A 25,962-nucleotide genomic window follows, 5' to 3' on the forward strand; every position below is an offset into this window, starting at 1 on the left:
GTCTCAAAAAAAAAAAAAAGAAAAGAAAAATTAAGCAGATATTTTAGAGAGTTTTTATATACCCCTGGTCCCCCACTTGGTCATGGTGTATAATTCTTTTTTATACATTGTTAGCTTTGATTTGCTAATATTTTATTGAGGATACGTTGTTGCCATTATTACTTTTAACAAATAGTTATCAGATCAATTAAGAATAAAAAACATTAATAAATTTATTTTACCTTCATTTATGACATTTCCTGATGCCCTTTCTTATGTTGATAAAAGTTTTTTGACCCATGTCATTTTCCTTTTCTCTAAAGAACTTTTAGCATTTCTTGTAAGGCATGTCAACTGGCCAGAAATGCCTCTCATTTTTGTTTGTTTGAGAAAGGGCTTATTTATTCTTCACATTTGAAGGATAATTTTAGTAGGTATGGAATTCTAAGTTGGTGGGTTTTTCTTTCACAACTTTAAATATTTTGCTCTACTCTCTTCTTGCTTGCATGGTTTCTGAAGAGAAGTCCAATGTATTTCTAATCCTTGTTCTTCTGTAGGTAAAGTGTTTTTCCTCTGGTTTTTTCAAGATTTTCTTTTTTGCAGTTTGAAAATGATATACCTAGATATAGTTGTTTGTTTGTTTGTTTGTTTGTTTTTGTCCTTATTCTGCTTGGTATTCTCTGAGATTCCTGGATCTGTGGTTTGGTGTCTGTCAGTTAATTTTGGAAAATTCTTAGCTATTATTACTTCAAATATTTCTTCTGCTCTTTTCTTTCTTCTTCTGTTATGCCTAATTATACCTCTTGTAATTGTTCCGCAAGTCTTGGATATTCTTGATTTTTTGTTTTCATTTTTTTCCTTTGCATTTCAGTTTGGGGAATTTCTATTCACACATACTCACGTTCACTGATTTTATTTTCCTCAGCCATGTCCAGTCAACTGATAAGCCCATCAAATGAATTATTCATTTCTGTTTGTGTTTTTGATATCTAGCATTTCCTTTTGATTCTTTCTTAGAGTTTCCATCTCTGCTTACATTACCCATCTGTTCTTGCATGTTGCCTACTTTTTCCGTAAGAGTCTTTAACATAATTATAGTTACTTTAAATTTCCTATCTGATAATTCCAAAATCTATGTCATATCTTAGTCTAGGTCTTATAGTAGCTTTGTCTATTTGGACTATATTTTTTCTTGCCTTTTAGCATTCTTTATAGCCTTTTAATTTGGAAGCTAGCCATTATATATTGGGTAATAGGAATTGGGGTAACTAGTATTTTTAGTGTGAGGTTTTATGTTAATCTGGTTAGGAGTTGGGTTGTGTTTCTTGTTTGCCATAGTTGTAAGTGCCAGAGGCTTCAGTTTCCTTTTTCCCCCACCTCCCCTGTTGTCTTTGGATTTGCCCAAGAACTTCTCTAATAGAGTGGTTTGTAGCCCTCTCAGTTGTAATTCATTTTTATTATATTGAAACTCTGTTGATGTGGTGGCAAATTGTTGGGGAGAAGTATTCTATAACCTGTGATTACGTCTCAGTAAATAGGTTTGGGTCCCTGGGCTGTGACTTTCAGAAGTGTTTGATAATCTTTTTTTCCTCCTATCCCTGTGGAAGCTAGAAAGGTTGCAGTTGTCTAAATGCCCTTCCCTGAGATCAGATAAGGATCTGGTAAAGTAGTTTCCCTTAAAGATCAACCCTTTGATAGGGAGAACACTGTGGCCGTATTTCAAAATAGTTACTTTTCTTCTCTCCCTGAGTGAAATATGAGGATATTTTTCTTCTATCTTCACTGTGAGAACTTGGTGGGGCTCCTGGATTTAAAACTTATGTAAGTGTGGGGACCCTTAACAGTGGGCCCCCTGGAGTTTTTCATTCCCAGCTAGTCCACATTCAGCCTCCAGCAATTTGTCAAAATTATCATTAAACTATTTCTACTGGTTGCTGACACCATTGACTTCTGCTGTCTTTAAGCCGATTGCAGCTGTGATCCTCTGTATTTTCCTGTCTCTCTCAATTTCAGGATGGCAGTTTTTGCCTTGTGACCTCAATTCTATGATGGATCTAAGAAATGTTATTTATTTCAATTCGATCAACTTTTTTCTTATTGCGAGGACAGGTGGAATTACTTCAAAGCTGTATTGGAGCTGAAACTGGATACTATTTTCACAGTAGAAATAACCAATTTTATACCATTTGTAAACTTGTCTGATTATTTCTTTAGAATAAATCACTAGAAGTAGAATTTATAGTCAATGATTATGGATATTTTTAAGGTTTTTGATTCATACTGCTAAATTGCTCTAAAAATGTTCAATTTGCCTCACTAGAAGTTGAGCAGAATTATTTTTGGAATGTTATAGATTTGGGAAAGTTTTAAAAACCACCAACCCAGTAAGAATTTTTTTTTTTTTTTTTTGAGACAGGGTCTCACAGTGGCCCAGGTGAGAGTGCAATAGCACCATCACGGCTCACTATAGCCTTGACCTCCTGGGCTCAAGCCATCCTCCCACCTCAGCCTCCTCAAATAGCTGGGACCACAGGTATTCACTGCCATGCCCAGCTAATTTTTTGTATTTTTCATAGAGATGGAATTTTGCCATGTTGCTCAGACCATCTCAAACACCAGGGCTCAAGCCATCTGCCTGCCTTGGCCTCTCAAAGTGCTGGCATTTACAGGCATGAGCCACTGAGCCAAGCCCCCCAATTTTTATATATGTGTATTCTATATTACTTTCTAAAAGAGAATATTTCCCTTTAACCTAAATTGTACTGACTTTATTTTTGCATATAATGCTAATGGACTGATTCTTGATTTGCAGTTTTCAGAAGCGAATTGCTGATTGCCGGCTTTGGCCTGTAGAGATCACAAGAGTTCCTCTGGTCACTGTACCCAAAGGGAAAGCTGGCAAAACTGAAAAGGTAAATATGCCCCCTCAAAAATATTTATATAAGAAATGTAGAATCAGACCCGACCTGTTATTCTGTTTCAATTCTGATACCAAAAGAAAATGTGAATATAACTGTTCTCCCAAGGGTGACTAGCTCATCCTGATTTGCCCTGAACTTCACTTGTTTTAGCACTGAAAGTCTCATGTCCCAGGAAAATCCTCTGTCCTGGGAAAAACCAGGATTATTGGCCACTCTAGTTCCCCATTGTTCACTAAAAACTCTCTAGGCTTTATTACCAGATATCCTATTTCTCTTTAGCCCTTCACAATAGTTTTACCATAGGTTAAACTTGCCTTCTTAAAATATTTTAGCCTGCTAATTAGTGTAATAGGGATCTTAGATATACTACTGTTTCTAAAAGGTATAGCTTTGATGAGCCTAGTACATATTATCTATTGTTTTACCTGTGCATGTCTGGTCTTTTCTGCTTGTTCATAAACTCCTTGAGAGTAGGGGTCATGTAGTAAGCTGATTTGCATCCTTCATGGTACCTAGCCTGATGTACGGCAAATAGCGGACATTTAATAAGTATCTAAATTGTTTGGCTGACTTTAAACATAGGCTTTTTGCATAATAAAAATACTACCACTATGTAACCATTTCTCCCTTTGTAGTATATAAGTATTGGCTAACTTTCCTTAGATTTCTAAACTACATATTATCTCATGAACATAGGACTTTTTTTTTTTTTTTTTTTGAGATGGAGTCTCACTCTGTCGCCTAGGCTGGAGTGCAGTGGCACAATCTTGGCTCACTGCAACCTCTGCCTCCTGGGTTCAAACGATTCTCCTGCCTCAGCCTCCTGAGTAGCTGGGATTACAGGCACACACCACCACGCCCGGCTAATTTTTGTATTTTTAGCAGAGACAGGGCTTCACCATGTTGGTCAGGCTGGTCTCAAACTCCTGACCTCATGATCCACTTGCCTCAGCCTCCCAAAGTGCTGGGATTACAGGCGTGAGCCACTGCGCCCAGCCGAGTGTAGGACTTTTAAATCTAGTTGCCAATTATTATTATAATAGATGAAATCAAAGAGATTACTTTTATGCTTGGAATTAAATTTATTTTCTTTCACAAAATTGATTTTTTTCCTATAAAAATTTTCTGTGGCAAACCATACAACCATTTAAAATGCTGTTAAAATATATTTATTATCATGTTCTTCATCTTTGCAATGAAAGTTTAGATGAGATGGTAAATACATGACAGGAGACTGTCATTCATCTGCCTTCATCCATGGTAGATAGTGCTAATCAATCAAAGCACTCTTTCCTTTTGAACCAAGATAAATACAGAGAATTTTTCTCAGCCAACTATGCTAAAACACCTCCACCATTAATGAGAATTTAGACATAAGTTAAAGCCTATTTGTCATCACTGGTCCAGATAATTTGTAAGGTCCCTTTTGTTTGTATGAGTCTGTGAACTAAAGCTAAAAGCCATAGCTTCTGATTCCTTTTAAGTTTTTTGTTATTGTTATTATTGTTGTTTTTTATAAAGCTTCACTTTCTCCTAAGAAGCCACATGGTGAAATTGACTTTTTGGTTGAATATATATCAATTAATTTGAGTATGTATTGATTCAACTACTGCCTTTACTATTAACACTGTTTATATGCATTTTCTCAGTGATCATGGTATTATTAAACCCATGTTGAACATAAAGAAGGCCCCAAATGTCTTATGTAACTGGCCCAAAGTCACATAACTGGCTAAGTAGTAGAGTTAGTTTCTAAAACCAGCCCTTTGAACTGCTGAGTCAGAGCTCCATACCTTATATTATATTGCTTATAGCACTAATAACTCTCTGGTTTTATTCCTTTAGACTGATGAAGAAGGTCAGCTTTCGTTTCATGGTGTGGCTTATGTTAATATGGTCCCATTGTTGTATCCAGGTGTGAAGAGAATTCGGGGAGCTTTTCATGTTTACCCTTACCTAGACAGTGTAGTCCATGAAAAGGTAAGAAAAAATTGCATAAAAAGCATCATGGTAATTTATCCTTTATATATCTGTTTACTTACATCTTTAGCATATACATCTTTGCAACTGATATTTAGAACAAGTTGGTATACTAGGATATTAAATATATAGCCTTACAGTCATTCTGAATTGGACCTTAAAAAATTTAGGATAATGAAAAGACAAAAACTGAAAACCTGAATATCTATCAACAGGTGAACAGAGAACACAGAAAAACAAATTGTGTGGTACCTCTGTACAATGGAATACTACTCAACAATAAAAAGAAATGAGCTAATGATACATGCAACAGCACGGATGAATCTCAAATGCATTATGCTAAATGAAAGAAGCCAGACAAAAGAGAGAAAAGAGAGTACTTTTTTTTTAAGAGATGTGGGTCTCACTTTGGAGTGCAGTGGCACAATCATAGCTCACTACGGCCTCAAATTCCTGGGCTCAAGGGATCCTCCTGCCTCAGCCTTTTGAATAGCTGGGACTACAGATGTGCACCACTGTGCGTGGCTTTTTAAAAAATTTTTTAAAAATAGAGACAGAGTCTTGAAAAGTACGTTCTATATAATTACATTTATATGCAATTCTGGGAAAGTAATTTATCTGTATTGATAAAAAGCAGATTAATGTTTCCCTGGGAACAGGGATAGAAGGAGGGATGTATTACAAAGGAATTAGAGGAAAATATTAGGGATGATGGAAATGATGGTTATCTTGATTGTGGTGATAGTTTCATAGGTATATACATATGTCAAAATTGATGAAATGATATACTTTAAATATGTATGGTTTATTTTTATTGTACTTTAATTTTACCTCAATAAATTTGGATACAAAACTTTTAGCATTTTAAGTGTGACTGGGTTTGGTGGCTCACACCTGTAATCCCAGCACTGTGGGAGGCTGAGGCAGGCAGATTGCCTGAGGCCGAGAGTTGGAGACCAGCCTGGCCAACATGGCAAAAACCCGTCTCTACTGAAAATACAAAAATTTGCCAAGTGTGGTGGCAGGCACCTGTAATCCCAGCCACTCGGGAGGCTGAGGCAAGAGAATTGCTTGAACCTGGGAGGTGGAGGTTGCAGTGAGCCGAAATTGTACCACTGCACTCCAGCCTGGGCGACAGAGCAAGACTCTGTCTTAAAAAATATATATAAGAAAAAGAAAAAAAAAAGTCTGTTGTTGTTAAATATGGAAAAACTGAAATCCATGTGATAATTAATGAACTAGAATATGAACTATAATATGTTTTCTTTTTTCATTTTTAGGTGTAAAAATGTTAAAATCATATATTCAAGCAAAAAGTCAGTTTCATCATGTTGCTTCCTAGGAGAAAATGAGGCTTTGTAAAACACACAACTAACAAAAATGTATTATTATGCCACTGTTATTAAGACAGCTATTTTTCAATAATAAATTTATGAAAACCCCATCATCTAGTTGTACACTAACTGACTAGTAAACAGTTTCTACATCAGTATCTTTTGAACTAGAAGCCACATTTATAGGAATTTATTTATTTATTTATTTTTGAGACGGAATCTCGCTCTGTTGCCCAAGCTGGAGTGCAATGGCATGATCTCGGCTCACTGCAACCTCTGCCTCCCAGGTTCAAGCAATTCTCCTGCCTCAGCTTCCCAAGTAGCTGGGATTACAGGTGCCTGCTACCACGCCCGGCTAATTTTTTGTATTTTTAGTAGAAATGGGGTTTCACCATGTTAGACAGGCTGGTCTCGAACTCCTGACCTCAAGTGATCCACCCACCTTGGCCTCCCAAAGTGCTGGGATTACAGGCATGAGCCACTGCACCCGGCTAGGAATTTATTTTAAGGACATAATTTAATAGGTTCAAAAATCTCATATTCATGAAAACTTTTCAAAACCTATAATAGCAAAAGCTAAAAATGAGGTTAAATGTTTACTAATAGAGGAAGGCTTAGTAAATCATAGTAAATAAAAATGATGAAATATGCAGCCATTAAAAATATTAATACTTTATAGGCCATGCCTATAATCCCAGCACTCTAGGAGGCCGAGGTGGGCAGATCACCTGAGGTTAAGAGCTTGAGACCATCCTGGCCAACATGGTGAAACCCTGTCTCTACTAAAAATACAAAAATTTGCTGGGCGTGATGTTGTGTGCCTGTAGTTCCAGCTATCAGGAGGCTGAGGCAGGAGAAGCAGAAGGTTGAACCTGGGAAGCAGAGGTTGCAGTGAGCCGAGATTGTGCCACTGCACTCCAGCCTGGAGACAGAGCGAGACTCCATCTCAAGAAAAAAAAAAAAAAAGGATAATTATTAATGCTTTATAGATAGTTAAATGGGAAAGAAGGCTGGGCATGGTGGCTCACACCTGTAATCCTAGCACTTCAGGAGGCTGAGGTGGGAGGATCACTTGAGCCCAGGAGTTCAAGACCAGCCAGGGCAAAATAGTGGGACCCTATCTCTACAAAAAAAATTTTTTTTTTTAATTAGCAGAGCATGGTGGCACATTCCTGTAGTCCCAGCTACTCCAGAGGCTGAGGTAGGAGGATCAATTGAGCCAAGGAGGTCAAGGCTGCAGTGATCTGTGATTGTGCTACTGTACTCCACCTGAGTGACAGAGTGAGACCTTGTCTCAAAAAAAAATTAAAAATAAAAAAAGAGAGAAAAGAATGCAAATGTTACATATAACATAGATCAAAATAAATTTCAAATGAATTCATTAAAATAAGTTAAATGTGAAGACTATAAAAATGAATATTAAAGATATGAATTAAGAGAAAACTTCATAGGCTTGAAAGCAGTGAAAAGTATGAAAGAAAGTATTTCATTTACCAAAAACATCAAGTTTCTATATATATAATAAACCTTCATAAAATTACAATGTAACTGAAGAATTAGGGAAAATATTTGAATACACATAAGAAAGATAGCTACTATTTCTGAAATACAGTAGTTTCCTGAGAGATAGCTACTATTCCTGAAATATAGTAGTTTTTTCAATCTAGAAGAATAACAAATTTTTGCCGGGTGCAGTGGCTCACGCCTGTAATCCCAGCACTTTGGGAGGCTGAGGCGGGTGGATCATGAGGTCAGGAGATCGAGACCATTCTGGCTAACACAGTGAAACCCCGTCTCTACTAAAAATACAAAAAAATTAGCTGGGCGTGGTGGTGGGCGCCTGTAGTCCCAGCTACTCAGGAGGGTGACGCAGGAGAATGGCGTGAACCCGGGAGGCAGAGCTTGCAGTGAGCCGAGATTGCGCCACTGCACTCCAGCCTGGGCGACAGAGCGAGACTCCGTCTCAAAAAAAAAAAAAAAAAAGAATAACAAATTTTTTCTTAATGGGCAAGGTATGTGAAATAGCAGTTCACAAAAGAAGTGTCAATGGCCAACAGATATAAGAAGAGACATCTGACCTTATTTATTAATCAAGGAATTATAAATTTAAATAACGGTAGTTATCATTTTACTTGAAAAGTTCGACAATTCTTTAAAATATGATAATGCCCATTGGTGGTAAAGGTGTGATAATGTTATAGAACCAAACTGATGTTTGCTCACCTGGTACAGTAAAACCGCATATATGCACCAAGGTTTGCAGTGATAGAAGGAAAGGCTTTCATTGTACGGTGTCAAGCAAGGAAGACCAGGCGCTAAATTATCAAATCCTGACCTCCCTGATGGCTTGCAGGCAATGATTTTTAAAGGCAAAGGTAAATTTCAGGAAAGCAGAAGCTACAGGCAAAATCATAAATCAATATATGCTAGTTACACATTGGTTTAAGCTTAAAAGGGCAGGATATGTTGAGGCGGGGGTGGGGGGGTTGCAAGTGGTAGGTAGATTCTAAGATTTTCTGATTTGCAATTGTTAAGGAAGAGAGGCTTTGTTAAAAAATTTGGGGTCATAGAAAAATGTTAACTGGCTAGGGGGAGTGACTTTCTCCAAGCACCCCAGGAAGAAATTTAGAACAAAGGACCATATAGTTGAGTCTTCACTTCCTCCTTAGCTGGGGGCTGATCCATTCAGCTGATCTGAGTGCTGGCTGATCCTGTCAGTGTTTTCTCAGTGGGGTCTGAGGCTCAGAAAGAAACTCAGGGACATATGTTAAGACGTTAAGTTTAGTTTCTATAAGGCAAACATCTCTTGAACTTTAACTTCCTTGGCTATTGTTTTAGGCTACTATTACCTTCTTGTTTAAGTTACTTATTTATTTCTGGGGCTAGCTAGGTACCTAGAATTTCTCTTGAAGGAACTTCAGAATTTTCCATTATTTCCATGCCTGGGGAGCACAGGCCTCTAAAAAGAGGATCCTTGCTCCATCTCAGTAAAACAACTTTCATTCACTGCTAGTAGAAGTGTAATTGGTAAAAACTTTTTGCAAAAAATTTATTGTCCATATGTATTCAAAAGCTTGAAATACTTATATCTTTTCCAATAGGACTTCTACTTCTAGGAAACTATTTCAAGGGAATAATTGGAAATGTATCCAAACCTTTCTATATGAAGATACTCTTGTTGAATCTGAGGGAAACAGTGTATCATAATAGAAAAGTTATGAGGTTTGATAACCCACTCAGGCAGCCTAGAGTTTGAATTCTGGAACTGCCATTTACTAGCTGGATGACTTCAGGCAAGTGACTAAATTTGTCTCACCTTTACCGTATTCATCAGTAAAATGGAGGCAATGCTTGTTTCCTAGAATTGTTTTACCTACTAAATGAGATGAAATATATAAAGCACTAGGAATGTAGTTGGTACACAGAAAATTTTAACTATTGCTTTTATTATACACATATGATGGGGAATATTGTGCATATATTAAAAATTATCCTCATGAAAAATTTTAAAACATGAAAGAATGCAAATGATAGTCTGTTAAATGAAAGTCAAAATATAAATGTGATCACATTTTTTCACAATAATTTAAAAAATATATAGAAAACATTGGAAAGGAAATATCTGTGGCTATGGCCAAGTGAGGAGGTTGACAAATCATCTCCCCATAAAAGCAACCATAAAGCTGGACAAATGGACAAAAAGTCATTTCACCATCCTTGAAATTGACCAAAAGCATCAACAAGCTGAGAAGTGCTAATGCATGAAAAGCTAAGGAGTTTGAGGCCTTCTTGTCTGGGGCTGCTCTGCCTTCCCCACCCTCACCTTTAGCTCAAGAATGCATGAAAGATGATCCAGTGGGGGTGAGGTGAATGCCAAGCCCCATCCCTACTCTGTCTCATTACAATCATGATGGAAGGCAAAGGGGAAGCAGGCATGTCACATGGTGAGAGAAAGAGCATAAAATAGAGGAGAGCGGTGCCAGATTATTTTTTAACAAGCAGATCTCTTTGTAACTAACAGAGTGAAAACTCATTACTTCAAGTATAGCACCAAGCCATTTATGAGAGATCTACCCCATGACCCTAACACCTCCCACCAGGCCCTACCTACAACATTGGGGATCACATTTCTTTTCTTTTTTCTTCCTTCCTTTTTTTTGAGACATGGTCTTACTCTGTCACCCACTGGAGGGGGATCACATTTCAACATGAGATTTCTAGAGGATAAAGAGCCAAACTACATCAAAATGGCAATCTTGGTGGAAGGCAACCAACAAATATGTAATAAGAGTCCCAAGAGGGAAGAGTATAAAGACATAATGTCTGAAAATATCCCAAATTTGATGAAGACATGAATTTACAGATCCAAGGAGTTTAGAAAATCCCAGTTAGGATCAGCACACAGAGACCCAAAATATACACATTATGTATAGTCAAATGAAGGAGAGAGACAAAGAGAACATCACGAATGCAACAGGAGAAAAACAACTCATCACTTACAGGGGAGAATCAATATGGTTAACCACTGATTTTTCATCTGAAACAATGGAAGCCAGAAGGCAGTGGAATAACATATGCAAAATTCTGAAAGAAAAACACACATACACAAAAACTACCAACCGAAAACAAAGGCAGGGCTGGGTGCGGTGGCTCATGCCTGTAATCCCAGCACTTTGGGAGGTAGAGGTGGGTGGATCACCTGAGGTCAGGAGTTTGAGACCAGCCTGGCCAACATGATGCGACCCTGTATCTACTAAAAATACAAAAGTTACCTGGGCATGGTGGTGTGCACCTGTAATCCCAGCTGCTCAAGAGGCTGAGGCAGGAGAATTCCTGAGACAGGAGGTTATAGTGAGCCAAGATCGCACCACTGCATTCCAGCCTAGATGACAGAGTGAGACTTTCTCTCAATAAAAGAAACAAAAACAACAAAGGCAAAATAAAGACATCCCCAGATAAATGCTGAAAGAATTTGTTGCTAGGAAACATGCCTTGTAAGAAATACTAAAGGAAGTCTTTCAGCTTGAAAGGAAATGGCACCAGTTGCTAACTTGAATCCATAAGAAGAAATGAGGAATACTTGAAATGGTTATAACTTAATATAAAGGAGTTTAGAAATAGATCTTTTTCATTTTTACTCTTAACTTCTTTAGAAGACATGATTGGATAAAGTATTAGCTATATTGTTGGGTTAACATATAGATTTAATTTGTATGATAATAGCATAAAAGAAGGAGGATAGAATGGAGCTATAGTGGAGCAAAGTTTCTGTATTTTACCAGAATTAAGTTAGTATTGATGTGAAATAGAGTGTTATTAGTTAGGATGTATATTGTAATCCCTAAGTAACCACTAAGAAAATTGTGCATGTATACATACACATATGCACATATATATGTGTATGTCAATACATATTATATATACATATATATTATGTGTACATCATATATATATATATCTCAACAAAGGAATTAAATGGGATATCACAAATATTTATTTAACATAAGGTAGTTAAAGGAAGAACAGAACAACAAAAAACAGATGATATATAGAAAACAAATAGCATGGAAAATAAAAATCTAAGTATTTCAACAATAATATTATATGTAAGTGATCTAAACACACTGATAAAAGGATAGAGATTATTAAATTGGATTTACAAAAAAATCAAGATTCAACTATATACTGTTTAAAGTAGACACACACAAAAGGTTGAAGTAAAAAGGTACAAAAGATATACTATGGAAACAGAAAATGTAATAGCTGAGTAACTACAATAATACCAGACAAAATAGTTTTTAAGACTAGAAATACATATTACTGAAGACAGAATGGCCTGTCACAATGATTAAAGCATCAATTCATCAAGAAGACAGGACAATTATAAGTATATACACACTTAACAGTACAACACAATCACCTCATAATACTTGAAGCAAAACCCGACAGAATTGAAAGAAGAAATAGGCAATTTGGCAATAATATTTAGAAATTTTAGTATCCTACTCTCAATACTTGAAAAGACAACTGTATGGAAAATCTGGCCAGGTGCAGTGGCTCAAGCCTGTAATCCCAGGACTTTAGAAGGCTGAAATGAGAGGATTGCTTGAGCTCAGAAGTTGGAGACCAGCCTGGCAAAATGGCAAAACTCCGTCTCTACAAAAAATTAAAAAATTGGCTGGGTGTGTTATTTGTGCATGCCTGTGGTCCCACTACTTGGGAGGCTGAGGTAGGTGGATCACTTGAGCCCAGCAGGCAATCAAGGCTGCAATGAGCTGTGATCATGCCACTGCACTCCAGCTTGGGTGACAAGAGTGAGACCCTGTCTCAAAACAACAACAACAAAAAAGAAAATCTATGGTAAGTATAAACTTACCATACAACCCAAAAAATCATTTCTAGGAATTTCTAAGAGAAAAGAAAACCTGTATTTACACGAAGACATATATGTGAATGTTTATTGCAGCATTATTTGTAATAGCTAAAAGCTCACAATAATACAAATGTCTGCAGATAGTGAATAAACAAAATGTGATAAATCTATACAAGGGAATACTATTTTGCAGTGAAAAGAGATTAACTACTAATGATGTAAAATCCCCAAATCACTGAATCATGCACTTTAAATGTGTACATTGTATATATGTGAATATCTCAATAAAGCTGTTTTTTTTTTTTTTTTTTGAGATGGGGTCTCACTCTGTCACCCAGGCTAGAGTGCAGTGGTACTATCATAGCTCACTGCAGCCTTGAACTACTGGCCTCAAGTGATTCTTTGCCTTAGCCTCCTGAGTAACCGGACTATAGGCATATGCCACCACATCCAGCTAATTAAAACAATTTTTTTTTTTTTTTTGTAGAGACAGAGTCTCACTGTGTTGCCCAGGCTGGTATCAAACTCCTGGGCTCAAACGATCCTCCTGCCTCGGCCTCCCAAAGTGCTGGGATTACAGGTGTGAGTAACCATGCCCAGCCTGTTTTTTAAAAAAAGTAGTAAACTTGGGCCAGGTGTGGTGGCTCACACCTGTAATCCCAGCACTTTGGGAGGCCAAGGTGGGCAGATCATTGAGGCCAGGAGTTTGAGACAAGCCTGGGCAACATGGTGAGACCCTATCTTTACAAAAAATACAAAAATTAGCTGGGGTGGTGGCGTGTGCCTGTGTCCCAGCTACTCAGGAGGCTGAGGTGAGCTGATGGCTTGAGCCCAGAAGGTAGAGGTTGCAGTGAGCTGTGATTGTGCCACTGCACTCCAGTCTAGGTGACAGAGTGAGACTCTCTCTCAAATAAATAAATAGCTAAAATAAAAAATAAAAAAGTAATGAACCAACTGACACATGCTATAGCATGGATGAACCTCAAAAACATGCTAAGTGAAAGAAGGCAGATGCAAAAGACTATGTATTGTATGATACCACTTATATGAAATACTCTTATTATAGAACATACCCCAGAGATGTTAAAATTTGAGAAAGCTTATGTCTTTGAATCTATGAAATACAGTATTTATCACAGAGGTGGTAGGATTGTGAGTGATTTTTAGTATTTACAATTAATATTGTTGGGTTGTTTTCAAACAGCTTTATTGAGGTATAATTGATAAATAAACTGCATATATTTAAATTGTACGATATTAAAGTTTTGACATATCTGTACATCTGTGAAACTATCACCACAATCAAGATAATGAACATACACGCATTACCCCCCAAAGTTTTTTGTGTCTTCTATTATTCCTTTGCCCACCTCTGTCCACCCCTCCCCTCTCGCCTGGCCTCCTTTGGTCTGGTCCTTTTCATTCAACATAAATTATTTTGAGAATCATCCATATTCTTTAATTAAAAAATTGTTTATTTCAAAAAAGAATTTTTAGGGAAAAATTGTTGTAAAATCCTTTTCTGGTGATTTATCTATAGTTTGAATTTTTCCATACAAAGGTTTTGCTTTGAACTTTAAACTTGCCTTATCCTTCCAATTATAAATGATAGGTCAGTGGTAACTAAATAGATACTATTTCTTGTATAGAAGTGAATTTAATTTTAATTTTTTTTCTTTTTTTAAGACGGAGTCTCGCTCTATTGCCCAGGCTGCTGTGCAGTGCACCATCTCAGGTCACTGCAACCTCCGCCTCCCGGGTTCAAGTGATTCTCCTGCCTCAGCCTTCCCAGTAGCTGGGATTACAGGTGCATGCCACCACACCTGGCTAATTTTTGTATTTAGTAGAGACAGCGTTTCACCATGTTGGGTAGGCTGGCCTTAAACTTCTGGTCTCAAATGATCCGCCTGCCTCAGCCCCCTAAAGTGCTGGGATTACAGGTGTGAGCCACTGCACCTGGCCGTTTTTTTGTTGTTTTTTTTTTTTTTGAGACAGAGTCTTGCTGTGTAGCCCAGGCTGGAATGCAGTGGTGCAGTCATGGCTCACTGTAGCCTTGACTGCTTGGGTTCAAGTGATTCTCCCACCTCAGCCTCCCCAGTAGCTAGGACCACAGGCATGTGCCACCATACCTCGCTGATTTTTTTTTTTTTTTGAGACAGAATCTCGCTCTATTGCCCAAGCTGGAGAGCAGTGGCACAATCTTGGCTCACTGCAAGCTCCGCCTCCCAGGTTCACACCATTCTCCTGCCTCAGCCTCCTGAGTAGCTGGCACTACAGGCACCCGCCACCACGCCTGGCTAATTTTTTGTATTTTTAGTAGAGACGTGGTTTCACCGTGTTAGCCAGGATAGTCTCGATCTCCTGACCTCGTGATCCACCCGCCTCGGCCTCCCAAAGTGCTGGGATTACAGGTATGAGCCACCATGCCTGGCCCACCTCGCTGATTTTTTTGTTTTGTTTTTAGTAGAGATGAAGGCTCACTATTTTACCCAGGCTGGTCTTGAACTCCTGAGCTCACACAATCCTCCTGCCAAAGTGCTGCGATTACAGGTGTGAGCCACCATGTCTAGCCTAATTTGAAATTCTGTGTCAAAGATTAAAAGCGTTCTGATTACAAGAGTTATGAGATGCGAGAATCAAGTCAGGTCGTAAGGTCTCCTTTAATCCTTTAAATGCTAGAGTGGGCAACTAACTTTCTGTGGTGGTTTTACCTGTTCTAGAAGGAGGGAAATACAATGAAGTCTTTCAAGTCCCTTCTCTCTCTCTGATGTTAAATGTTGAAATTGTTTGGAAAACTAAATGGTAAAGCCGGGCGCGGTGGCTCACGCCTGTAATCCCAGCACTTTGGGAGGCTGAGGCGGGTGGATCACGAGGTCAGGAGATCGAGACCACGGTGAAACCCCGTCTCTACTAAAAATACAAAAAAATTAGCCGGGCGTGGTGGCGGGCGCCTGTAGTCCCAGCTACTCGGAGAGGCTGAGGCAGGAGAATGGCGTGAACCCGGGAGGCGGAGCTTGCAGTGAGCCGAGATTGCGCCACTGCACTCCAGCCTGGGTGACAGAGCAAGACTCCGTCTCAAAAAAAAAAAAAAAAAAAAAAAAAAAAGTGTATTTCTTTCAAGTTTGTCTCATGTATTGCTTTTTTTTGTTTGTTTTTTTGTTTTTTAGACCAAATGTTTATTGAGCTTCTTCCGGGATATTGGCCATCACTTGATTCATAATAATAAAATAGGAGGAATTAATTCTCTGCTGTCCAAACAGGCTGTTTCTAAGAATCTGAAAGAAGATAAACCAGTGAAAGAAAAGGATATAGATGGAAGGCCTAGGCCTGGGGATGTGGTAGGTTGTTGAGAAGGTGATGATTTTCCCTGTTAGATTACATTCCAGAGGCTTCACTGATTTCTCACTTGGTGACTTGTATCAATGTTAGTTTGCATTTTTTTAAAATTTTACTTTAAGTTGTGGGATACATGTGCAGAATGTGCAGGTTTGTTACATAGGTACACATGTGCCATGGTGGTTTGCTGCACCTGTCAACCCGCCATCTAGGTTTTAAGCCCCGCATAGCATTAGGTATTTGTCTTTAATGCTCTTCCTTCCCCTTGGCCCTTACCCCCAACAGAACCCGGTTTGTGATGTTCCCCTCCCTGTGTCCATGTGTTTTCATGGTTCAACTCCCACTTATGAGTGAGAACATGCGGTATTTGGTTTTCTGTTCCTGTGTTAGTTGCTGAGAATGATGGTTTCCAGCTTCATCCATCCCTGCAAAGGACAAGAACTCATTCTTTTTCATGGCTGCAGTTAGTTTGCATTTTGATGCAGTGTAGAGAACATTGTTCTTGTCACTATGAAGACCATGTAGGAATTCAATTTTTGAGGTGTGTTCATTTTCTTTCAGCAGGCACCTAGTATAAAATCTCAGAGCTCAGATACTCCTTTGGAAGGTGAACCCCCTCTAAGTCACAATCCTGAAGGACAGGTAATTGTGCATAAAGTTTGGAAAATTAAGTTTAAGTTAACCAGACCTTTATTAAGCAAGGCATTTTCAGTGGAAAATGCTCTGGCAGGATGTTAGTTATCATTCCATATTTGCCCATGACTGGTTGTCTATGACTTTGGGCAAATTTCTTTGTCTTGTTGAAACTCTGTAAAATGAACTGGTGCCAGGTTAATTTTAAGGTCCTTTCCAGCATTAAAATATTATATCTTTTGTTAATTCTACTATGTTAAACATTATAAGGGATGTACAGATGCATCATCTGCAGCATTAATTCATCTGTCTTCAGGAAACTCAGCGTCTGGTAGGAGAAACAGACTGGTGCATAACTAACCATAGTATATAATTTTGATGAGTGCTGTAATAGAGGTACAAATAAAAGTTCTGTGTGGGCTCTGAGGAGACAAATATTAGGATGGGGAAGTCTAAGGGAAGGCTTCATGGAGGAGGTGATATCCATACTAAGTAGTGAAAGATGAAGAGACCTGTTTGCCATAAGAAGATGGAGGGAGAGGCATTTCAGAACCAGGGAGCAGCTTGAGAGAGAAGAACACAGAGAATTTGCAAGAGCAGAATTTAGGCTGTGTCAGTTAACTACAGTGTATGGTATATAGAGAAATTAAAGGAGAGATTCTATAAAGAGTTAGGAAAGAAGAAAGAGGCTGAATCAGGTAATGGAAAGACTTGAAAGGCTTATTTAAAAGTTTGGACTTCATTGTATAGCTGATGACAGATTCTTGAACCTCTTCTTGGAGATTCACATCAAAGGTTTTAAAGTCATAGAAATAAGACCTCATGTGTGTTTCAGGTCGGAATTATTGCAAGGGTATGAAAACAGAGATTGAAGGTGGGGTAAGGGCTGCAGGCTTTTCTTGTAGTATAGATGAGTGTTGATGACAGTTTTATTTAGGGCAGGAGTTGTAGTAAAGAAAGTCAGAAACCCGGAGAGGCAAGGAGTTTAAAATTGGGAAGCTTTGGGGGTATTGATGAGAAAAGTTAAGGATAACTCGGGTTGCAAGCCTCACTTTCTGGAAGGATGACAACACCATTAAGAGAAAAATCAAGAAAGATTGACATTGGGGAAATAATAAATTCAATTTTGGACATGTATTTAGGATGCTGGCAAAAATCTGGGTAGAGCTGTCCAGCAGTTGGAGTTGGTAGATGGTAGTGAGGAGACTGTGAGTGGGAATGTAAGAAGGTTATGAAGAGAATTTTTCTGCAGGACCACCTGAAAGAAGGTTGCTGGAAGAAAGAAAGGCATTCATTTAAAACAGTTCCTGGGAAAGTATTGAGAACAAGTTAAACAGGGCTTCAGCCCTGTTACACTGTAGAAGCTTCCAAGAATAAAATTGAAAATCCTTACCTCTAAGAGATAACCACTGTTGCTATATTTCTTTCCAGTTATTTTTCTATGTGAAAAGTATTTTAACAGTTGAGATCACAATGTATATGTAGTTATATATGCAGTTTTCTCACTTACTATATTGTAAGCATCATCTTATGTACTAAATTTTTCATAAATATATTTTTTTCTGGAAATAATAAGAAAACAATGTCTTTACAGCAATATGTAGAAGCAGGGACATACATTGTGTTGGAAATTCTGCTGGACAAAGCCTTGGTTCCAAAGCGAATGCCAGAGGAGCTAGCCAGAAGGTTTGTAGCTATGGTGCTTATACTAGTTTTGTACAATTTGGGTGTAAATAAGAGGAAGTCAGATTGTCCCCACGATTGTAATTTCCCTTGGGCTCAGCAGGGGTTATCTGGTTTTTTTCTAGATGAAGTTTTTTTTGTTGTTGTTATTGTTGTTACCTTATCACAAAAGCATTGCATGCTCATTATAAAAATTTTTAGGAAGCTGGGTGTGGTGGCTCATGCCTGTAATCCTAGCAGTTTGGGAGGCTGAGGTGGGGGGATTGCCTGAGCTCAGGAGTTTGAGACCAGCCTGGGCAACACGGTGAAACCCCGTTTCTACTAAAATACAAAAAATTAGCCGGGCAAGGCAGCATGCATCTGTAATCTCAGCTACTCAGGAGGCTGAGGCAGGAGAATTGCCTGAACCTGGGAGGCTGAGGTTGCAGTGAGCCGAGATCGCACCACTGCACTCCGGCCTGGGAGACAGAGAAAGACTCTATCTCTAAAAAAAAAAAATAATAAATTGTTAGGAAATACAGATGAACAAGAAAGTATATAAAAATACCCAAGGCCAGGTGTGATAGCTCATTCATGTAATCCCAGCACTTTGAAAGGCCAAGGCAAGAGGATCACTTGAGCCCAGAGGTTTGAGACCAGCTTGGGCAACATAGTGAGACCCCGTCTCTATAAAAAATTTTAATAATTAAAATTTTAAAAAATTAAAAAATAAAAACTTCCAGATCTCTACTCACCTAGTGATAACTGCTTTTAACATCTTGGTGTTGTTACCCTTCTGGAGTTATTTTAAAGCCCCCTATATTACACATACACACATAAACACACACATGCATGTTACATATACATATATGTAATTTAAAAAAACTGTTTATATTGTACCATAGTGCTTTGCTTATGTGTTACTAGGAAACTGTGCATTTATCTGGGTTATTCAACTTGTTCGCATACAATTGTTCATAGTATTCTAATACTCCTTTTTATCCCTCTGAAATTGGTAGTAATGTTTCCACTTTCATGTCTTCTCTCTTTTCTTAGTCAATCTTGCTAAAAGTTTGTCAATCTTGTTGATCTTTTTGAAAAACCAACTTTTAAAGCTTATTGATTTTCTCCATTAGTTTTCTATTCTCTAATTTGTTGTTACTCTAATCTTCATTTTTTCTTTTATTATGTCTTCTGCTAGCTTTGGGCATAGTGTGCCCCCCTTTTGCTAGTTCCTTAAAGTATACAGTTATGTTATTGATTTTGAGTTTTCTTCTTCTTTAGTGTATGTGTAGAGAACTATATATTTCCCTCTGAGCACTGCTTTCACTGCATTTCATAACTTTTTATTTGGTTTTTGTTTTCATTTGTCTAAAGGTTTTTTTTTCATTTCTCTTGTGATTTCTTCTTTGAACCATTGGTTGAATGTGTTGCTTAAATTTTCTTATTTCAGTTATTTAATATTCTTTTTTTCTTAATTTTAAGTCTTCTGTTACTGAGTTTTAGTTTTATTTCATTGTGATCAGAAAATATGCTTCATATAATTTCAATTTTTTTTTTTTTTTTTGAGACGGAGTTTCACTCTTGCTGCCCAAGCTGGAGTGCAATGGTGTGATCTTAGCTCATGGCAACCTCTGCCTCCTGGGTTCAAGTGATTCTCCTGCCTCAGCCTCCTGAGTAGCTAGGATTACAGGCATGCGCCATCACACCTGGCTAATTTTGTATTTTTAATAGAGACGGGGTTTCTCCATGTTGGTCAGGCTGGTCTCGAACTCCCGACCTCAGGTGATCTGCCCGCTTCAGCCTCCCAAATTGATGGGATTACAGGCATGAGCCATCATGCTCAGCCATGATTTCAATCTTTTAAAATTTATTGATACTTGTTTTGTGGCCTGACATATGGTATACCCTGCAGAATGTTCTATGTGCACTTGAGAAGAATGTGTAATCTGTTGTTATTGGGTGGAATGTTCTATATATGTCTGTTAGGTCTAATTGGTTTATAGGGTTGTTCAAATCCTTCCTTTCTTTCTTTTTTTAGATAGAGTCTCGCTCTGTCACCCAGGCTGGAGTGCAGTGGCATGATCTTGGCTCACTGCAACCTCTGCCTGCCGGGTTCAAGCAATTCTCCTGCCTCAGCCTCCTAAGTAGCTGGGACTATAGGAGCACACTGCCGCGCCCAGCATTTTTTTTTTTTTTTGTATTTTAGTAGAGATGGAGTTTCACTGTGTTGCCCAGGCTGGTCTCGAACTCCTGAGCTCAGGCAATCTGCCCGCCTCAGCCTCCCAAAGTGCTAGGATTACAAGCATGAACCACCATGCCTGGCCCAAATCCTTTATTTTTTTATTAATCTCCTGTCTGGTTGTTTTATCCATTATTGAAAGTAGAGTATTGAAGTCTCTATTATTGTAGGACTATCAGTTTCTCCCTTCAATTCTGCCAGTTTTTGCTTTATAAATTTTGGGGTTCTGTTGTATATGTTTATAAATGTTGTATGGGGTTCTGTTGTATATGTTTATAAATGTTGTATTTTATTGCTGTATTGAACCTTTTATCAATATTTAATGTCCTTATTTGTCTCTTGTACCCTCTCTTTATTGAAGTTTATTTTGTCTGACAATATAGCCATCTCAGCTCTTTTTTACTATTTGTATGGAATATCTGATTTTATCCTACCTTTGACTTCCTTCTGTCCTTATATCTAAAGGGAGTATCTTGTAGACAGCAGATAGATGGATTCTGTGTGAGTTTTTCTAATCTAATCTGCCAGTGTCTGCTTTTTAATAGGAAAGTTTAATCCATTTACATTTAATGTGATTACTGATAGAGAAGGATTTACTTCTGCCATTTATCTGTTTGTTATCTACATGTCTTATTTGTTTGTTCTTCAGTTCCTTTATTGCTGCCTTTTTATATTTAGTTGATTTTTTGCAGTATACCATTTGGATTTCCCTCTTCTTTCCTTTTCTGTATATATTTTTAGTTGTTGTCTTAGTAATTAACTTGGAGACAACAATTAGCATCCTAAACCTGTAACAGCTTTGTTTGAATACAAACTTAATTTCAGTACTGTACACTCTGCTCCTATACATCTCCATCCCTCCCCTGTTACCTTGTTACTGTCACAGATTACATATTTATCTATTGTGTGCCTATTAACATAGACTTATCATTATTATTTTATGCATTTGTCATAAAAAAAAAGAGAAGAGAAAGAGGAGTTACAAGTTGAAAGTACAATAATACTGGCTTTCAAATTTACCTTTACTAGTGTTCTTTATTCCTTCATCTGGCTTCAAGTTACTGACTAGTGTCCTGTCATTTCAGCCTGAAGGACTCCCTTTAGCATTCCTTATGAGGTAGGTCCTATTATCAAACTGTCTTAATTTTGTTTATCTGGGATTGTCTTAATGTCTTCTTCACTTTTGAAGGATAATTTACTGGATATAGAATTCTTTTACCTTTTTTTTCTGTAATTTTTGTAGAGACATAGTCTCACTATGTTTCCCAGGCTGGTCTCAATCTCTTGGCCTCAAGTGATCATCCCTCCTCAGCCTCCCAAAGTGCTGGGATTATAGGCATGAGACACCTGGATGTAGAATTCTTAGTTGTCAATTTTTTTTCTTTCAGACTTTAAATATGTCATCTCAGTGACTTCTGGCCTCCGTCGTTTTGATAAGAAATCAGCTGTTAATCTTATTGAGGATCACCTGTATGTGTGACAAGTCACACCGCTGTTGCTGTTTTTGATATTTTTTCTTTGTCTTTGTGTTTTGACAATTTGACTATGGTGTGTTTTAGTGTGGACATATGAGTTTTTCCTGCTTGGAGTTTATTAAGTTTCTTGGATGTGTTGATTCATATCTTTCACCAAATTTGGGAAGTTTTGGGCCATTATTTCTTCAAAATTCTTTCTTCCCCCTTTCTTCTCTAGAAAGGGGGAAATTTCTTCCAGAACTTCCATAATGTGTATGCTGGTCAGCTTGTTGGCATCCTATAGGTCTTAAATTCTGTTCACTTTTCTTCATTCTTTTTTCTTTCTGTTCCTCAGACTGAATTATTTTAATTGTTCCATCTTCAGTTTTGCCGATTCTTTCTTCTGCCTGATCAAATCTGCTGTTGAACCCTTTAGTGAATTTTTTATTCCAAATACTGTACTTTTAAGCTCCAGACTTCTTGCTTTTTTAAAAAATAATTTCTATTTCTACTGATACTCTAATTTTGTTCATACATTGCTTTCCTTTTTTCTCTTTGTTTTGTCCGTGGCTTCCTTGAGCTCTTTGAGTGTGTATAGGAAAGTTGATTTAATGTACTTGTAAGTTGATTTAATGTACTTGAAAGTTGATTTAATGTAGTAAGTTTGATGCCTGGGCTTCTTTAGGGAGAATTTCTATATTTTTTTCTTTGAAAGAGTCATACTTTTATTTATTTGTACTATTTGTATTTTATCATTGTTGAAAACTGGACATGTGGATACTATCACGTGGGAATTTTGGAAATCAAACTTTTCCCTTCGCTATGTTTAGCTGCTGTTTATTGTTGAAGGTGTAACTTGTGTTCAGCCAGTGTTTTGACAGATATCCTTGAATGCCAGGATCTAAATACAAACAAAAACAAAACAAAAAATCTTTTCTGCCAATCGTTACAGATGGCTCTGTGCTGAGGCATTCTTTTAACATTTAACCAGGCCATTTATATTTCTGCCTCAGCCTTTACTTCCTGCTTATACTGAACCTGTAGATCAATCAGTAGTGAAAGCATAGGGTCTTCTCTGGTCAACTTTAAGCATACATCCTGTCCTGGGCATACATGTGGCTTTCTGAATTTCCCAGTACACACAAGTACTTTTGAATGCTCTAATTTCCAAAGAAACTCTCCAGCTTTTCTTCTCAGGCTTTAGGTGGTCTATTGTATGTCTCAACCATAATGCTTTGCCCCAAACAGCTTTGGGGATTTGATAACCTTACAATGTTTTTGAACAATACTTTTCCGCCTTGTGTAGGTTTCAGTGCTTTTCCACACTGAGTAGGAGAAACAGAGATGAGTGCCTTGCACCAGACTCTCAGGCAGTCCCAGACAAGCTAGAACAAATACAGTAATTTGAGAATAAGGTCTGCTCTGCTCCCTCCAGAATCAGGGACCAGTGTGCCACACTAGAAATCCAGGCTGCCACCATTGAGACTGCTGCTGAGCTGGGGATGCAGTGTGCAGTGGAGCAAGAGCAAGTAAAAATGCCACAATGCTTTCCTGCCGATTTAGAATTGCCTTTTTCTGGATTCAGCATTCTCTTCGTTACTGTAAACCATTTTTTCCCAACATTCTAACAAGTTGGTTCTGACAGTTTCAGTTTCTGGTGTTTTTTTTTTTTTTAAGTTAATCTGGCAGGATGGGAGTTTAGAGTTACCTGCTCTGTCGTTTTGCTGACATCTAGACTTTACCTCTTGATGTGAGCAGCATTATACTCAAAGAAAGATGAAAGGAAATAGCAGCTTCTACCTTGGAGACTATTTATTACATGTATTTTTAAGACTTTAGATAAATATCCCCAAATTACCTTCCAAAAAATTTACAGTTCTGTAAGTGATATATGAGACTACTGTTTCTTCACATATTCACCAACACAATACTTCTTTATTTTTGCTATTTTGATGGGGAGAAAAGTTTCTCATTTTAATTTTAATCCACATTGTAAATTGTGTAGTGAAACATTTTTACACATAATTATTAATAATTTGGAAGTTTCTTTTGAGAATTACCTGCTTATAATGGCACATTCATCTTTTATACCTGAGAGTTCTTGAGTTTTTAAAAACTTTGCATTTAGTCCCCTTCCAAAAATAATCTAATAATATTTACCATAAATGGGCCGGGTGCAGTGGCTCACGCCTGTAATCCCAGCCCTTTGAGAGGCCGAGGTAGGTGAATCACCTGAGGTCAGGAGTTCGACACCAGCCTGGCCAATGTGGGGAAACCCTGCCTCTACTAAAAATATAAAAATTAGCCGGGTGTGGTGGCAGGTGCCTGTAGTCCCAGCTACTTGGGAGGCTGAGGCAGGAGAATTGCTTGAACCCAGGAAGCGGAGGTTGCAGTGAGCTGAGATCATGCCATTGCACTCTAGCCTGGATGACAAGAGCAAAAAACTCCGTCTCAAAAAAAAAAAAAAATTTACCATAAATGACATACAAAATAAAAGTGATAATCTAGAAATAGTCAAAAACTCAAAACGATGGAAAAGGAAGGCTGCATTAAATAGAGCTCTCATAAATAAGCATCAAATCTGAGCTGTCCAACAAAAAGGGAAACCCTATAAGTTATATAATTTTAATCATAAAGAAAGAAGCACATTAGTCACAAAAGAGACCACATTTATTCCTGGCATTAAATTCTAAAACAGATTTGTCATTTGGGCTCTTACATAGGGGAATATAGAGTGACAGTATAACAGTATCCTTAATGACAGTTTTACAACAAATACAGAAGCAATTTTTATGACTTTTATATCCTGAAACTTTTTATCCACTTATAGTATATAAAGTACTCTATATAGTACTTTAAAAACTGTGGTTTATCAATGTTTAAATGTTTTTGGACTTTTTTGTGAGAAACAGTTATTAGCAATAAGTTTTTTTTTGGAAGGCATTTCTTCTCCAAGCTAGGCCAAGTGATAAAATTATAGAGCAAAAGCTAATTAGAATGGCAACAATAGGCCGGGTGTGGTGGCTCATGCCTGTAATCCCAGCACTTTGGGAGGCCAAGGCAGGTGGATCACGAGGTCAAAAGATCGAGACCATCCTGGCTAACACAGTGAAACACTGTCTCTACTAAAAATACAAAAAAATTAGCCAGGCCTAGTGGCAGGCGCCTGTAGTCCCAGCTACTGAGGAGGCTGAGGCAGGAGAATGGTGTGAACCCAGGAGGCAGAGCTTGCAGTGAGCCAAGGTTGTGCCACTGCACTCCAGCCTGGGCAACAGAGTGAGACTCCATCTCAAAAAAAAAAAAAAAAGAATGGCAACAATAGAAAATTGTACTCAGGCTGGGTATGGTGGTTCACACCTGTAATCCTAGCACTTTGGGAGGCTGAGGCAGGAAGATTGCTTGACCTCAGAAGTTTGTGACCAGCCTGGGCAACATAGCAAGACCTCATCTCTATTAAAAATAAAAAAATTAGTTGGGTGTGGTAGTGCATACCTGTAGTCCGAGCTACCTGGTGGTGGGGGGTGGTGGGGGTGCTGAGGCAGGAGGATTGCTTGAGCCTGGAGATCCAGGCTGCAGTGAGCTGTGATCATGCCACTGTACTCCAGCCTGGCAACAGAGCGAGACCCTGTCTCAAAAAAAAAAAAAAAAAAAAAAGAAAAGAAAAGAAAAGAAAAAATTATAGTCAATACTTATAAAAGATTATTTGCCTTTGGTTGCAGGCTGAGCCTGAGGCATGTGTATACCAAACTGCTAAATCTATGTCACTGTGTAAGAATATACCTAAATTTAAAGCAGTCTTCAACATATGAAAAGAAACTAAACTATTTCTGTAATAAAAGAAATGCAAATTAAAACTATGCTGAAGTACCTTTTTTAATTGCTGAAATAAAAAAAGCTTGATAACTTATTGTGTTGTTGTTGAGGATGTTTGGAAACAGGTCCTCTCATATAAGCTGGTGCGAGCATAAACTGCGTAAAATTCCAGTGGAGGGCAATTTGGTAATGCTATCTAAATACAAATTCGTGGATCTTTTAACTCTTTGATCAG

At 37.9% G+C, this 25,962-nt stretch overlaps 1 protein-coding gene across 2 annotated transcripts in view; it reads left to right on the plus strand.

The window, feature by feature from the left end:
* CFAP70 (cilia and flagella associated protein 70) overlaps nucleotides 1–25,962 on the plus strand; it is a 68,964-nt gene that overhangs the window by 26,611 nt on the left and 16,391 nt on the right. For both annotated transcript variants that reach the window (XM_063637527.1, XM_063637528.1), the window contains exons 10-14: nucleotides 2,792–2,891; nucleotides 4,746–4,880; nucleotides 15,755–15,925; nucleotides 16,485–16,565; nucleotides 18,151–18,242. In XM_063637527.1, coding sequence (XP_063493597.1) covers nucleotides 2,792–2,891; nucleotides 4,746–4,880; nucleotides 15,755–15,925; nucleotides 16,485–16,565; nucleotides 18,151–18,242 — 579 coding nt within the window. The remainder of the gene's footprint in view (nucleotides 1–2,791; nucleotides 2,892–4,745; nucleotides 4,881–15,754; nucleotides 15,926–16,484; nucleotides 16,566–18,150; nucleotides 18,243–25,962) is intronic.

The sequence above is a fragment of the Symphalangus syndactylus genome, chromosome 4 (genome assembly GCF_028878055.3).
Source record: "Symphalangus syndactylus isolate Jambi chromosome 4, NHGRI_mSymSyn1-v2.1_pri, whole genome shotgun sequence".
In the NCBI taxonomy this organism is placed as follows: domain Eukaryota; kingdom Metazoa; phylum Chordata; class Mammalia; order Primates; family Hylobatidae; genus Symphalangus; species Symphalangus syndactylus.